Below are 16,093 nucleotides of genomic sequence, written 5' to 3' on the forward strand. Positions count from 1 at the left end.
AATGCTAGGTCATAGTTTTGGTGCTAGAAGGTGCACCAGTGATATCAAGTGTACACTCTAACTTGACTAGCTACTCTGTTTTTAACATTGTAAACCTTCAAAATTCTCCTTAAATTTCCCTTTAAAGGAATACTGATGGTCAGTGATCAGTTACTCACAGTGAGTGACGTTGAGTTCGTAAAGAAAACTTTTTTTTTTTCGTATCCTACCACAGTGAATGAAGAGTCCAAAAAAGGCAAACATTCTCCATGAAATTAAATAAACGGTGACCACATTTAATAACAGCTAAACTATATCAGAATATCAGTTTACAAACTCACACAACCCATGCAGTATCATCCAAGTTCCAGTCATACTTACTATTTCCCAAACACATGTATTTTCATAAAAAACATTTCAATTTAAAGCACTTTAGTACAAACAGTTTCACGTGCAGCCAAGTAGCATGCTCAGGCACGCTCGGGGCGCGTTACTCATAGGCAGAAGTTTTAATGAAAATGCATGTGTTTGGGAAGTACTGAGCATACGACTGGATAACAGACTTGGAATACACTGTACAAGTTGTGTGAGAGTTTGTAAACAGATGTTTTGATATAATTGTACTGTTGTTAAACGTGGTCTCCCTTTTTACTTCATTTCATGGAGAATGTTTGCTTTTCTTCATGAATTCAAGGTAACACCCGCTGAGTAGTTGATATACAAATGGTCATTTTGCGGGTCAAGTGTTCCTTTAAGCAGCCTTAAAGTTACATTTTTCCCCCACAGTTTGACAGCAGCACACAAGTATACATTCTGTACCCACTTACTCCAGTGTGTTGGTGAAAATCCACAGTATCTGTCTCATGCTGAGAGAAATATTGAATTACCAGATGTCATTTTTTAAGGCTGCACCACTCCATCAAATGGAAAATTGTACATATCTTGATCATTTTATACACTTTTTCCCAGTATTTCAGCTGGATGTATTTGTTATCCCTGGAAGTCTTTGGATCTAGACTATAATTGAAAATAATAGTATTGTGGGTTTGAGCAGTGCTTGGGAACAGTGGTATTATTTAACAATGGGGATAATGGCACACATTTTAAAGCAGTCTCTTCTTGAAGGTCAATCATAGTGTTAAACTCGGTTGTTCACTGAGAGAGAAGTTCTAACCCTGGCTCCTTTCTCACCTTCACACAGCGGGCCAATCACGGTATGAACTGAGTGTTAACATCAGATAGTCGATTTCAGGAAGTTACAGAAATGGACAGACACAGTCCCTCCAATCCCACGTTGGAAAAATGTGGGGGTAGGGGGTTTCCCAAGCTTTGTGACCATCCAAGAAGGACTTCTGATAGTGTTTACTGTCCCCTTAACGCTGGATTGTGTCTCCTTCTTGTAGTGTTTAACTTGACAAACAACATTGATGTGGAGAACACCAAGCTGCAGATGGAGCAGTACCAGAGGGAGAACAAAGATCTCATCCAGAGGAATAAGGTTAAACTGGTATGTACTGAGTGCTTTCCCTCACATGCATAACACCGTCATTAATAATGATAATGAGGTGCTAAAATAAATACCAGAGGGAAACGTCTTTGCTTGATTCCCACCTTAGAGAAGTTAGAGTGTAGGGTCAAGTACAATCTGGCATTGCTACGGCTGTTTGGAATTCAGCCTTGTGGTAAAAGACGTGACACAAGTTTTTGCAATATCGCTGTTCTCAGACGCGAGAGCAGGAGGAACTGGAGGAGCTGCTGTTGCTGGAGCAGCAGGGCAATGAGCAGCGGAGACTGGAGTTGCTGCAGGAGGAGCAGAGGCAGCTACAGGTCAAGAGGAAGAACAAGCAGGCTCTGCTGGATGAACTGGTGAGATACACACATGTTGCATGTACATATGTTCACAGTCTAGTGAAGCAAAGAGCAGCCACGTTATGACAGATGTTCAATGTCTGACACACACACATACACACACCCTCAGCCTGAGGGTTCATGGCTGCGAGATCATTAAGAGATTATTACCAGTCATTGTGCTGCAGGCCGCATTGTTCTCATTCTGTGATTCCAAAGCCTCCTGGCTCCATTGTGTTGAGCTGCCGGCTTTGGAAGTGATTGTTCCTGCAGAGCGGGCTGCTGAAGGACCATCGCAGATAGCAGGCTAAGCTGTGTGTTTGTTTGTTTAAGGCACAGGGCCTGTTGACTGTAGGCAGATGAGATCAGCTCCCACCCCCCCTGGGGGGCCGTCCTGAGCTGTGACATCTGTACGTCCCTGTGGTCTGAGAGCTCACTGTTCTCACACATACATTTAAATTCTTTGTTTCTGTTTGCTGAAACAGTGGTTTACTAATCAACAAAACACACCACTGGGAACTTGTGACACACTTTTTGATTATTATTATAAACTAATGTAAACATCAATTTTTACATTTTCTGCAGATACATTTTTTTCTTCAATTTATAATCTTTTATCTTTCATTTTTTTTTGTGAAATTAGATGCATGTAAACTATGTGATGTCATCCAAATGAAGCAAATAATTTCACCTATCCAAAATTAGTATAACGAATATAAGTGAAAGATAAATGTTTGCAGTCAAACCAGGACTTATTAGTGTTGGCAGCCATTAAATCGCTTTTGGTTTATTGTTAAATGTTAAGACACCTCTAGACTGTCCGCTGCTGCTGTCCACCCCATCAAAAATGTCCTACCTTTTCAGTGAACGTGTCCAAGCTTGTGTTCTCAGACCTCTGTGCTTGGCAACACTCCACTGGAGAAATTGAAATGTCCGACCTTGCATTTAATGGAGGTGAAGGCGGTGCAGTGCACTTGAAGTAGCGTCCCCTGCAGTGCCACAGTTTTGTTGATATGGCTTGCATCAATAATGTGGCTGATAGCCTGAAAGCACCCTATGCTGAGGGGGGGTGGGGTACTGTTTGTTTTTTCATCTCATCTTAACATACAACAGCTACAAAGGGAGAAGGCCTCAACATATACAAGTGTCAGCTGTTTTCTGAGCAGGAAAGTTCCTGATGAAGCACGTTGTTGCATGTATCACACACCAAGATTAACATTGTCATAAAATCTCATTTGTTTCTCCAGGAGCAGTCTCACGTTCCCGCCACCATCTTGCTTGCCCAACACAAGGTCCGAGCTGCCCAACTAGAAACTGAGATAGAGCACCAGAAACAGGCGGTCAAACCTACCAGTATATTTTCAACTGGAATAAATATGGTGAGTGCAACACATTATGTTTATTAGCTCTTTAACCCCAGACCATACATACAGATTCAAAGTAACACACTAATATGTTATAGTTATACTAATACTTACAGTTTGAAAACTGCAGGTTGCATCTTAGTCTGGACAGGTGGAAATGGAGTCTTTTGAAAACGATGATGCAGACACCAATGTTTAGTCTTATCAGTCAAGATGTGTCAAGCCAAAACATTATAGCTAGGTCTCCATAACGTCTGTGATTTCATCCTTCTTGTGTGGGAACTCCTTTCCCACTGTCATTGCTTCCACCAACAAGGCATGATGCTTCCAGCTAGTACTGCTGTAACATATAGCCTTATTTGCTTCATAAGTCCCAGGCATCCCAACATAACCTGTGTGAGCAGTGTGTGATGGCTACCTTGCTGCATTGCTGCTGCTTACATGCTTGCCCTGTTCACACAGACAGCGTTGCTGCTACAGCACTGCTGTAGAGCTGCCTGCTGCTGTAACCACTGTATTTCCACAATTAAAAGCCGATACTCATATCATATGGAGAAGTGCAAGCCACTGCATAATCAACAACATGGTCATGACAATATTTCACAATACAAATCCTTTTCTTAACAAATGAAGGGATTTTGTCGACAAACGTTGTCAGAGAGCTTTTATTTTGAAATGGAAACAGGAAAGGTTGAGTTAAAAAGAATTATCTCTATTTTTTCATCTCCGTGACAGATAAAGACATTGAAATTGCACTGAAAGGTGATAACGTCTGTATTATTATCAATATCTCACACGGGCAGTGTGGCTGCTCTAAGGTTCTGCAACACAATGCACTGCTTATACAGGCAGTGCTGCCCATGCTTAAGGACTCCCAATCTGCTTTCCGACACCTTGACCACCTTATACTCATGTTACTTTCAGTGACGGTTCAACCTTGTCGTCTGTCCAAGCAAAGAAATCGCTGGTCTCATTTTTTCGCAATCTCCATAGTATTTTCTGTAATGAAGCAACCAACCGCAAAGTAGACAATCTGCTTTCCATTTTCCATTTTTGTTAATAAACAATCATTTAAAGCAAAAAACATATTGGTGTGGATGTGGCCAAAGATCCATCCATGAGTTTGAAGGCTTATCTGATTCCAAAACCCTGGACAGTGGTTTGTAGTATGAGTAAGCATTTAACAAGTCTGCAAAGTTATCATGGCAGCAATCAAAAAGTAATCTACCAGGAATGTACAAAAGTTGGGCCAGGTCTGATTTTTTTCTCCAGCTCCCTCTGCTTTGGCACCCCTACTGCATCAGCTTATTAAAATGAATGAGGAAGCTACGTTGTTTCACTCAGGGGTAACGTTGGTCTGAAAACAACTTCAAAGGGATAGTGCACCCAAAAATGAAAATTCAGCCATTATCTACTCACCCATATGCCGACGGAGGCCCTGGTGAAGTTTTAGAGTCCTCACATCCCTTGCGGAGATTGGCGGGGGGAGCGGCTAGCACACCTTATGGCAGACGGTGCCCCAGACTAACGTCCAAGAACACAAAATTGAATCCACAAAGTATCTCCATACTGCTCATCCGTAGTGATCCAAGTGTCATGAAGCCCCAACATAAAAAGTTGTTTCGAAAAACGTCATATGAACTCTGTTTTTAGCCTCACTGTAGCCTGTAGCTCTGACTGCTTCTCTGTGCTCTGCGCTCATGTGTGCGCGCTCAGGGTGATCGGTGATCTCTGAAGAGCAGCAGTGTCGTCAGTACTGATGTCCAGATTGTGCAGGCATCGCCAATTCCCAGTCTGAGCAGCAAAGGCTTTCCTCATCCGTTGGCATTGCTTTGCATTTGAAACAACTACACCACCAGGTTTCCAGTGCTCGACTCCGGTATTCTGCGGCTGGTTGAGGCTCATGAGCTGCGGCGGCTGCTTCATCCAGTAGCCTGAGTTCCGTCCGTATACTCGGACTCAAACAAATATGGCTCAACAAAGAAATGCTGTTCCTCCTCAATTTCAAAGTCTTCAGACATGTTGGGCTGTCCTTTGCTAAAAGACCGTAGTGCAAATTATCTTTTAGCTACTGTGGTTACTGTTGTCTCTCCCTGCGGTGCACGTGTCACGTGATGTAAACACGGGTGAGCAAAGCTCATGCTTTCGCTGGTTTCGCGCAGGCGCGCACACATGAGCGCAGAGCACAGAGAAGCAGTCAGAGCTACAGGCTACAGTGAGGCTAAAAACAGAGTTCGTATGACGTTTTTCGAAACAAGTTTTTATGTCGGGGCTTCAGCACACTTGGATCACTACGGATGAGCAGTATGGAGATACTTTGTGGATTCAATTTTGTGTTCTTGGACGTTAGTCTGGGGCGCCGTCTGCCATTAGGTGTGCTAGCCGCTCCCCCCGCCAATCTCCGCAAGGGATGTGAGGACTAAAACTTCACCAGGGCCTCCATCGGCATATGGGTGAGTAGATAATGGCTGAATTTTCATTTTTGGGTGCACTATCCCTTTAACATGCATGCACAGTGAAACATGAGAACTTGGAGAAGCTATATGTACCATAAATAACAAATGGCTACTATATTTACAATGAGCCCACGCAGGTTAAGGTCACATGGTTGTGTACCTCTGTCCATTGGTGCTACAGTGGATCTGAACAGTTACGAAGGTCTCGGTGGGAATTTAGTTCAGTGCTAATTTAAACTTCATGTGGAGTGCTTGTTGACAATGGAGTGGTGATAATGGTCCAGACCTTCAAAGGGAGGATGTTCCTCCGTGTCTGGTGCTTCTCCAGTGTGGGAACAGGGCCCTCACCCCTTCAGTCATGTCATCACATTCCTGTGGGCGAACGGTGGGACCCACACAGAGAGCATGTGGCTCTGGCCGCTCTGAGCTCGCAGCTTTGTGCTCATCGTGTCTTGAGAGACCTTCCATTTGGCTATTGCTCAGGTTTTCAGTCGTTTATTTTCATTTTACTGTGATGAGATAGGCTGTGTCATCACCCCCACCCCCTCCCCAGCAACCCTCATGAGGCATGGTTGTCTTTACACGGTGCAGTGATGCGTGGGAGAGATATCTGCTTAGTACTCACCTAGGCTCAAGCTTGAGCAAGGTTTTGACATACTCAGGTATAACCCAATGCTTTCTGTTCCCATCTGTTTGCCTATCCTGCCCAATTTATTGTGTTTTCCACTGGTATAGCACTTTAAAGGATTTTGGTTAAACTCTCAGATGCAGTGATAATTGGTGAGACTTTACAAAAACATTAATTTACCCATTAAACCCCAAAGACACAACTGGTTCATCCACCACCAGTGGAAAAGCATTGAACTGATCCAAATGGAGGATTTGGTACTCTGACTCTCACCCCCTTGATATACAGCATGAAGTTAAACTTGCTGATGGAGAGAGAAACAGCACGATCGTGTTGCTCTTGGCTTCATCCGTGGCTGTTTTTCCTCGCTTCGTTCTTCCCATTTCTCTTCATCCTCCCGTCCCTGAGCTCCTGTTGGTGTAGCAGAGCTCTCACCATGCATCTGCTGTGTTGGACTGAGAGTCTTGAGTCAGGGGAACGTGTGGGTTTGGATTTCCCTTCACTTCAGAGTCCATAAGAATGACTTCTGTTTGACTTGGTGGGGTTTCAGCACAGAGCGGTGGATTCCTGCAGATTGCTGGAATTCATTTATCTGCTAGCTTGTGGTCCCTTGTTCCAAGCAAGGGTTCAGTTTTTCTTCAGCAGAAATTAGGGGAGGCAAATGTAAAAACACATTTCTAAAGCTGGGCCACATTTCCATGATATGTCTTTACACACATTTAAGCTGATTTATGCTCCTCTTTTCACTGACAGGAATTTCAATTAGTGCTGAAATGTCATTGGCCAGAAAATTAATAGGCAGTCGTTTTAATATTCTGTCACTTTCACTTTTGTGTACACTCACACTTCACAAGAGGTAGCTCAGAGTTCAGTAAAGTACTTCAAAATGAACTAGTTTATCTTCATAGTTCACAGTTTGAATATTTAAACTTAGTACATGGTCCCAACTAGTTAATGTTCAAGTCTTTTTTTAATTAAAATGAAATCTTGTGGTAATCGTTCACTTGAGGATATTTCCCAAGACTCAATGCTCGATGTTCTGACTTGTTTTTTTCAGACCTGGCGGGCCCATTAGAACCTGTAATGGACTGATTTGCATTGCATTGTGTCGGCATGCTGGGTGGTGTAAATCCTTGGGTGCCATAAACAAGCGGCGTTAACTGTAGTGAGAGTAAACGGCGCTTAATTTCAAGATCAAACAGTTGCAAACTGATGTGTTTAGTTAACTGTTCGCCAAAAGTATGAGCACCCAGTGCACAACACTGGTCACTCAAGTCATTTATCAAACAAAAATGCAAAACTACCCCTAATTCTAGCTTCTCAGATGTGAAGTTGCAGTCATTTACTTTGTTTTTTTATTATTGCAAAATTTGGGTTTTTACTGTTGGTCAGCTAAAACAAGCAATTTGACAATAGCCATGTTTTAGTTTCCGGAACCCAGGAAGAATAGTCTTCACTTGGTGAAGACTAATGGGGATCCATAATAAAACATAAAACATAAACATAGTCAACACCTTTTTTCATTTATGTTATCACATTATGAAAGCTGTATGGAAACGGCCAGATTTGATAAAACTTCCTCAGTTGTGCAAAATAGTTTTGACATTTGCTTGAGATAGTTTTTGGTATAAATGGGATGTGGAAACAAACACCTTCACTGAATAAGTTCTGACATAGTGAGCATTTAAGTCACATGACTGATCAGCTGTTTCCATTGCCGACGTCTTCCTGGATATTCCAATTATGACAAATTTTGTATTTGTCTCTGGATGTCATTAATTACTAAAACCAATACTAGTTGACATAAAAGAACAGTTAAAATTTGCCTAATTGAAACAACAAGAGCAAGAAGGTGAACTTTCGATTCACTGGTCCATCTACGTCCCAACCCTCACCTATGGTCATGAGCTCTGGGTAGTGACCGAAAGAATGAGATCGCGGCTATAAGTGGCCGAAATGAGTTTCCTCCATGGGGTGGCTGGGCTCAGCCTTAGCCATAGGGTAAGGAGCTCGGACATTGTGAGGGAGCTCGGAATAGAGCTGCTCCTTCGCATTGAAAGGGGACAGTTGAGGTGGTTTGGGCATCTGATCAGGATGCCTCCTGGGCACCTCCCGTCAGAGGTGTTCTGGGCACGTCCCACTGATAGGATGCCCAGGGGTAGACCGAGGACATGCTGGAGGGATTACATTTCTCATCTGGCCTGGGAACACCTTGGGGTCCTCCAGGAGGAGCTGGAAAGCATTGTTGGGGAGAGGGACGTCTGGGGTGCTTCGCTCGGCCTGCTGCCCCCGTGACCCGGCCCCAGATAAGTGGATGAAAATGGATGGATGGATGGATGGATGGATGGACGGATAATTGCAACAAATTCTTGAAGACCTCTCACTATATTTCCCTTGTAGATTGGTTTAGTTTCCAGTTCACAACCCCTACTTTTATATTTTTTTTACTGGCAGATTACAGTCATGCAGTAAGCGTAGCCTATACCACCATCTTCTGATAAAACTACACTTTGGGTAGCCTAGTTTATTCGCTCCAAACCAGACAATGAAAACGATCCTAATTCACATTTCTTTTTTGCGACATTGCAAAAGTTTAAAAGCTTAAAAGTCACTTGACAGTTGAATGGAAACACAACTACTTTCACTTTGGGCTCTGAGAAATTGTGATGGATAGTTTTCACTACAAAAATAACAGATTTATTTGGGGAAAAAAATCGAGAAAGATTAATTGACCATCAAAATATTTGTTAGTAGAAGCCCCAGTATCAGTACTTTCTTGTGAAGCATGTACACAAAGCAGAAACAGACTGTGACAGTGATGAATGGACGGAGGGCTGATGTATGACCTCTTGTTTTTTCATCTGGATGTTTTTGGTGATGTTTTTGCAAGTTCACCAATCATGGTGCCCTTAACACCCACCCCCACCACCATCCCCACCTGCCCCACTAGCACTTCAGCCAGCTGCTTCACCCCGGGCCAAGGTGAGCTGTCAATGGTGGAATGGCATATCTGCCTGTCTTTGAGGCTTCAGATCCATGGAACGTGAGGATGCCAATTCCTCCTCAGCTTCCCCGGTCTTTATTTAAAGAGTGATCTAATATAGCATCTAGTTGTGTCATGTTGTTTACTGAGAACATGCATGGGGACATCTCAGCTATTCTGGCACTACTCTTTGCCCGGGTGATTTTCCAGGGGTTGCTAAAGGGGACTCCAGCCCTAATCCTGGTTATTCTACTTGTGTGTTAACATGTTGGTGAACGGATGCTTGTGGAAGTTAGCCGATCCTGAGGGAAAGTAGTCTCGGTCCAGGTGTGATGTGAGGTGGGATGGGCCTGGTCTTGCCTCAGGAATGGTCTGGAATCACTCAGTAATCCCTCACTTTGTAGGCACTCTATTGAACCGAGACGCACACATACCCTTGTGCGGGTGCGTGCACACACATAAACGCACACTCCCCTCACCCAGTCTGAGTAAACATCCTTTGAAGAATAAAGTGTCTTTTTAAAAAAGACGTCCGCTGATATCAAAAGAGACTCTCTGTGTGGGAGGGAGGCAGCTTTTCACTGTTTAAACAGGTTGCTTGTTGTCTGACACATAAGACCAGCGTCAGTGCCAAGCACAATGACAAGAGTCATGATGACAAGAGTGTTTGGCACCTGCTCAGAGCAAAACACAGACATGAGATGAGGGTTATTAGCATATAAATTACATTTAATTTAAGCTTTGTATGAGTGAATGTGTCTTTAAAGCATGTTGGATTTGTTTGTTTGTGCCAGTAAAGTTATTGAGTTTTCCAGTCTGAGAGTGTGTGTGTGAGGTTGGGGATTGTCCTCAGCTGCTACAGTGTCCCATTCCTGAAAGCGGTTGACCGATGGGGAATCTCTCCACCTTGGGGCAGCTTTCAGCGCCACCTTAGATGAAAGGTCCTTGGTTCCAGCACTGCTGGGCCGCAATCCACTCCTCACAGGCGGCAGAGCAGCTGACATACCTGACGAGGCCGGCATGGGCACCTAATGAAAGCAGACAGGGCACACACACAAACAAAGTGCAACTCACACACACAATCAGCCCAATGTGGGTGGAAAGTTTATCCCTAAACATAGATGTGTAGCTGACTGAAATAACCCTGGGTTCTCTCTGGCTTTAGTCCATTCTACACTTAGGCAGTGGGATTTGACTACCATAGAAAACACAAACAAAAGTACACACTCACACACATACAAATGGTGTGAGCTTGTTTGCTCAGGCCTGATTTACTTGGTTAAGTTGTCCTCTACAGTGACCTCTGCTCGGTAGACGTACTCCTCAGCGCAGGCCGAGCTCTGCTTTACTTTACTCTGGCAGACTGGCCTAACCTGTTTTACCTGTGAGGTTGTCGCTACATACTACCCCCAACCCCCACTCAGTCTTTCACTACCTCCAGTAGTATTTTCATTTTCCTTATTCACACTCTTGGGACAGAAAGTACCAGACACAGATATTTGTGTTGTTGTTGTTGTTGTTGTTTCTTTTAAAGCATTCACAAAGCAAAGGTTTTATGTGGGGGAGTGCACAACCTCTTGCCCTGTGGCCTTTCCCTTTTTATTGAATTGCTGGCATGTAGGTTGGGGATAGGGGGTCACCTCAGGGGGTAAAGAGAACCGTCAGCCCTGATTGGCACTAGCACATGTGGGCATTCACACCTCTGCCCCTGCCCCTAGCTTGGCCCTGTCAGGTTGGCCTCAGCAACCCTTGCCCACAGGCAGAACTAGCCCAGGCCAGCGGAAAAAGGAGTTGTCAGCTTTAGGGGCTTTGCGCTGGGGCAGCTGCCACTGGACAGGCAGTTATATTTAAACTTGTAAGGCGAGGGGAGGCACTGTGTGGGCAGCAGCTTTTACACTTGCTACTTGCTGCTCAGTGGGCCAGTGGGCAGCCCAAAGCTCTTTATCCATACAGAAGCACTGGTAGTGCCAGGGCAGAAGGTGGAAGTGAGGGCGGAGGATGGGATGGCACTACGCTGGCCCCTAACAAGGCTTATTAATTTTATCCCCTATACTATGCTGATCACTGTTTCCCTTTCCATTGTTCTCATTACCACTTTGTGCATTAGTGACGAGGGTCTCACTGTCTCTGGAACGCTGCTGGAGCCAGCTGTGGCCCCTCAGACCCTCAGGAACCACACAACAGTATGTGGTTGTGTGTGTATATGTGTGGATGTGGCGGGGAGGTGCTGATAGAGAGGTCAGTCTCCAAGCGACCTTGATGTGTCCTGCTGAGCTGCAAAGTCAGAGGATAGATGGGGAGCCTGGAGAGTGCTGATGATTGTGCAGTGTGTGTGTTTGTGTGTGGGCAGGGGGCACGTGTTTCTAGTGGAATTCTTAGTGGTGACCCATGAGTTGAGCTGTTGTCCAGGGAGCTTTTGACCAAGTTTGGCATTGTGGACATTGGATTAAAACCTCCTTCTTCACCGAGTAGCACTTTGTGTCTTTAACAACATTTAAAAGTACAAATGGTAAAAGTAGCGCTGGGTGATATGACGGTAAATAACACGCGACAGTAGAAATGTGTTTACCGGTAGAGATTTGACTCAACTGTTTCTATAGCGGAGCCATTTGGGGCAGGCTATGTAGCAAATCAGGGCTGGATTCTCGCGTGATCTCATGATCCTTGCGTGATCTCATGATTCTTGAGTAATCCCACAAATCCATTTGCCTTGCAAGTTTACCTGATTTGAGTAGACATGGAGGAAGAGCATCAAGTTGTAAATTCAGAAACTTAACACTTGACATTATTGTTCACAGAAACCTTAAAGCTTCCATTAAACTTACGTTTTACTGTTTTTTAAGTCTTGCTTGTAACTCAAGCTTCGTCTCGTGAGGCAGTTGTTATTTGTTTGTGTGGAAGTTGAACATGAAAGAAGAAAAGAATGAAATATGATGAAGTACGGTTATTTCAAGCCATTTCTTAATGAAGTTACGGAATAATTACTGTATTGTGATATATATTGTTACCATGATATGTACCACAATTGAAGATTTTGATCATATCACCCACCCGTAGGTGAAAGCATCAAGGTGATACTAGACGTCATACTTCAGAACACGGATCATTGGCTGGTGATAAAACAAGCAAAGTTGCATAAAAAACTTCTATAGAAGTGAGTTTGAAGAATCTGTCTTTTCCAACCCATTAGCACCATGACCCCATCAATCTCTTGTTTTTAGTGACGACTTTGGTGCTGTGCCTCGTGGGGCAGACCTCTCAAACCTTAAAAGTAAAGTGACTTTTATGAGACCCCTGTCCAGTAAAAGTCACATGAATGTCCGTTCTGTCTCTCTGTCAGATGGGTTAACCCTGTTGCTTTCCCAGATGGCACTGCTAAGATGGACAGCAGCGTTAAGAAAGGGTAACGTGACAGCGCATCACGAGCTGAACTCAACCCCCCCCCCACAGAGGCACAGAGTGCTTAACAGTTCTCCAAGCCAGCACACCTGTCTCTTCCACCAGCAGGAGGAGAGGCACCAGTGACGGCTTTGCTTGACCTTTTAAAACGACTCCTCTCCTAGAAATTGAAGCTGGTATTGCTTGATCACTATAACTCTATCTGGAGGTTAGATGTAAGAGGGTCACAACACGAGGAGAAGTAGGACTAATCCCTCTGGCGCGATGGTGATTTCCTTAAATCATCCTCCCCTGCGGTTTTATTAAGATTGACGACCCCCAGAGTTTCATTTTAGTGTCACAGGGGTATTATAAGAGTCTTAAGTACCAAGTTATACACAAACTTGAAAGCATCAGGCGGGCACACATAATGTTGTGTAGGTAGTAAGATGGGCCTCCGTGATGTAAAAAGCAGATGTTTGTGTTGGCTCTTGCAGTGGTGTTGTTCCAGTGGCCCCTAGTCCCTCAGCCATTTCTGCTCTGCTGGGCCTGGCTGGGGTCCCCTCTCTCTCCCCTCCTGTTGCTTTCTTTCACCAGAGCATTCGGAAAACAACATTCATACGACGTAATTCACACAAGCTTTTAATAGGACATGATGAGTTCATGATTGAAAGTTTCAGCAGTATTATTAGGTGGAGTGGAGGACAGAGCAGGTCTGGGATGATGATAGATGAGCAGTGTTGCGTCAAAGCAGCTTGGAAGCACTACAGATCATTAAATTACATTTTTTTTGTGTGTGTGAATATATTCAGCGGAGCAAGGCCTGTTCTTGTGTATGCATGACTTATGCTGTGTTTGTTCGTGATGATGTGTCTCTGCCAGTTTTCAAGGTGCCTTTGCAGAGGAATGCAACAGAAATTTCTCCGGACTGGGGGTTGGCTGTGTTCTGTCTGTCGCTCAAAAATCTGATTTACTGCCCTTTAGCTATCTGCAGCTCCCAATTTGCCTCTCTCTTTCTGCCGCTCCAACATTGTGAACTTTTCTTCTTCTGCTTCTCCCTCCACCCCTTCTTCCCACTGCGTCTCTTTGATTGGCGCAGTAGGAGGGTTAAACAGTGCTGAAAGTCTGGAAGAAGATGGATGGAGAGACTGAAGGAGTGCATAAGTGAGGGAGAGTGACTGGGCTCGGGTCTGGTGGTCTGGGTTTCATTAGCCTGTGGTGGGGCTCCACTGTGTTGGATGAATGGATGGGACAGGATAGGGGATCACTGGCACCTTGGGGTTAAAGGTTGAATGAAAACCACAGAGAAGTGTGTGTCAACCAGCATTTGTGTTTTTAAGGAAAAAAATCCAACAATTTCAATAGTGTTAAAAAACAGGGCAACAGGCAGAAATACCCATCTGTTCCTCAGTCAAATAGTTGATTGGGTGTTTTGTTTTTCTTATTATTTTGGACACAGTAAAGCCCCTTTCTCATTGGCCTAATAATCCAATAACACCTTCTAACATCTAGCTTTTGTCTTTGCAATGATGGAAATATGACAACCAGGTGGATGATGCAATGACACACGCTATAAGTATCCATTTTTGTCCAAGCAGCACTTGAACATTGTTCGAAGTTAGTCGGCGCTGAGTTTGAAAGAGAGACTGAATAAGTAACAGATACAAAAGCAGAAATATCACAGTAACATTTTCACTTGCCTATATCATGCCGCTGTCGCTATCCCTTGCTACCCCTCCACCTGCCATGTATAAACCACAGCTGAATGCGACAGGTTCAGGCTCGCTCTGTAAAGACAGTTGAACGTCATTCTGGACATTTTATATTGTGACATTGATATATCGTAATATACTACATTTTCTGAAAAAAATCAACAGAGTGACTGTATAAAATGCGTTCACAGTAGTGTCTTTTGTTAAGCTGATACAGTGGACGTACTTCGGTACACTGATGTTAAAATTCTACAAAAACCCAATACTGCCGTAAAGAAGTCCTGCTCATTGATTTGCAGTGTTGCCCACAATGATTTAATATAGCCAGAGATATTAGATAGTAGGTAATTCTGTACAAACGGTGTGATTAATTGATCTCTGACAGTAAACACCATTTAGTATATCTTCTAAGTATGGGATGATACAGGACTTTGGATCTCTCTGAAGGGGTTCATTTCACAATAACAACCTACTCGCTGTACGTTATCCCACTTTTTACAATGATGTTTATGTTTTAAAAATTATTTTAATGCTTTTTTAAAGCGTCTGTGATCAGAACTGCGTCCATACCAATGGTCTGTTATTCATACCAGTGGTCTGCTGATCAGAAACAACTGTAATTGGCCAATCAGAAATGACTATTCGACAAAGCCATGTAGTAACGGTACATACTGTCACATTGTCCGACCCTACAGGGGAAGATGGGACAGAATGAATGGTCATGACGACAGTGGCAGCACTCGAGGAGCTATACTTTGGTGTCAGTTCTGTTGGAGTCAATGGGGCGAACACTGCAAATCACGCTATAATCCATAATGCCTTTGTTGTTTCATCTTCGACTGAAAAATTCTTTCTCCAGATTAAAAAAACATACATTGCGTTATGCTTACTGACATTTTTTATCTAAATATGCGTGTTCGTTTTCGTTGTTGTTGGCCCCTAAACGTCTTGGCTCTTCCCAGCAGAGGCTGAGATACAGCTGCTGGACAGAGCCATGAACTGTTTGGAGACCAATAACGAGGAAAACGAATGCACATATTTCGAAAAAAAAAACAAACATGTCAGTAAGTGCTTTAACAGTAAATATTGATGATTTATAAAATTATAAGAGTACAGTATAAATTTTCTTCGTCTGACTATCCTACAGGCTGTCCTGGTTAGAACGATTACCATCATGTTGTGTTTGGCTCAGAGACTCTGCATCCACTGCTGTCTCAGTGCTCATCACTCGGTGCTTTTGTAACTTCCAGCTCAGCTTTGGTTGCTTTATTTCCCCGTGTGTGCGCTCTTACGGGCCAAAGCATGTGTGAGGGCAGGCTGTCTGAAGCCGCGGGGCACATGTTACTCGTTTAGTTTGGTTTTCATCAGCTCCCCTCTGTGTTCTGTTGTTTATACTTCCCCACTACTCTTCTCTTTGCTTTCTCTCTTATCTTTTTTTTTATCTTTCCTTTGTCTCCGAGCTCCTTTGCTTCTCTCTCAAAAAGGCAGTGTTTGTTTAGACATCATCTGTTTAATTCCAGGTTTGTTTCATGAGTCCGACTTTTTCTTTTGAGTCTCATTACTTTAATGCCGGAGAAAACAAAGTGGTCTGATGCTGTGTGGAAATTCCCCTTTGATGGCAGAGCCCCAAATCGAACAATTCTACAGTGTCCTTAAGAAGTATCATGTTTCTCACTCCATCGCCATGGTCCAGAGCATTAGGAACTGGAATAGCGCGGCTGAAATCACCACTTTGAGTACTTAAG

The 16,093-nt window shown here is 43.7% G+C and overlaps 1 protein-coding gene across 1 annotated transcript in view; it reads left to right on the forward strand.

The window, feature by feature from the left end:
* Window positions 1–16,093, forward strand: part of mnat1 (MNAT1 component of CDK activating kinase) — a 49,003-nt gene that overhangs the window by 11,583 nt on the left and 21,327 nt on the right. The window contains exons 4-6 of the mRNA XM_033643489.2: window positions 1,383–1,486; window positions 1,705–1,845; window positions 3,075–3,206. Of these exons, the coding sequence (XP_033499380.1) occupies window positions 1,383–1,486; window positions 1,705–1,845; window positions 3,075–3,206 (377 nt within the window). The remainder of the gene's footprint in view (window positions 1–1,382; window positions 1,487–1,704; window positions 1,846–3,074; window positions 3,207–16,093) is intronic.

Source organism: Epinephelus lanceolatus, chromosome 15 (genome assembly GCF_041903045.1).
Source record: "Epinephelus lanceolatus isolate andai-2023 chromosome 15, ASM4190304v1, whole genome shotgun sequence".
NCBI classification, from domain to species: domain Eukaryota; kingdom Metazoa; phylum Chordata; class Actinopteri; order Perciformes; family Serranidae; genus Epinephelus; species Epinephelus lanceolatus.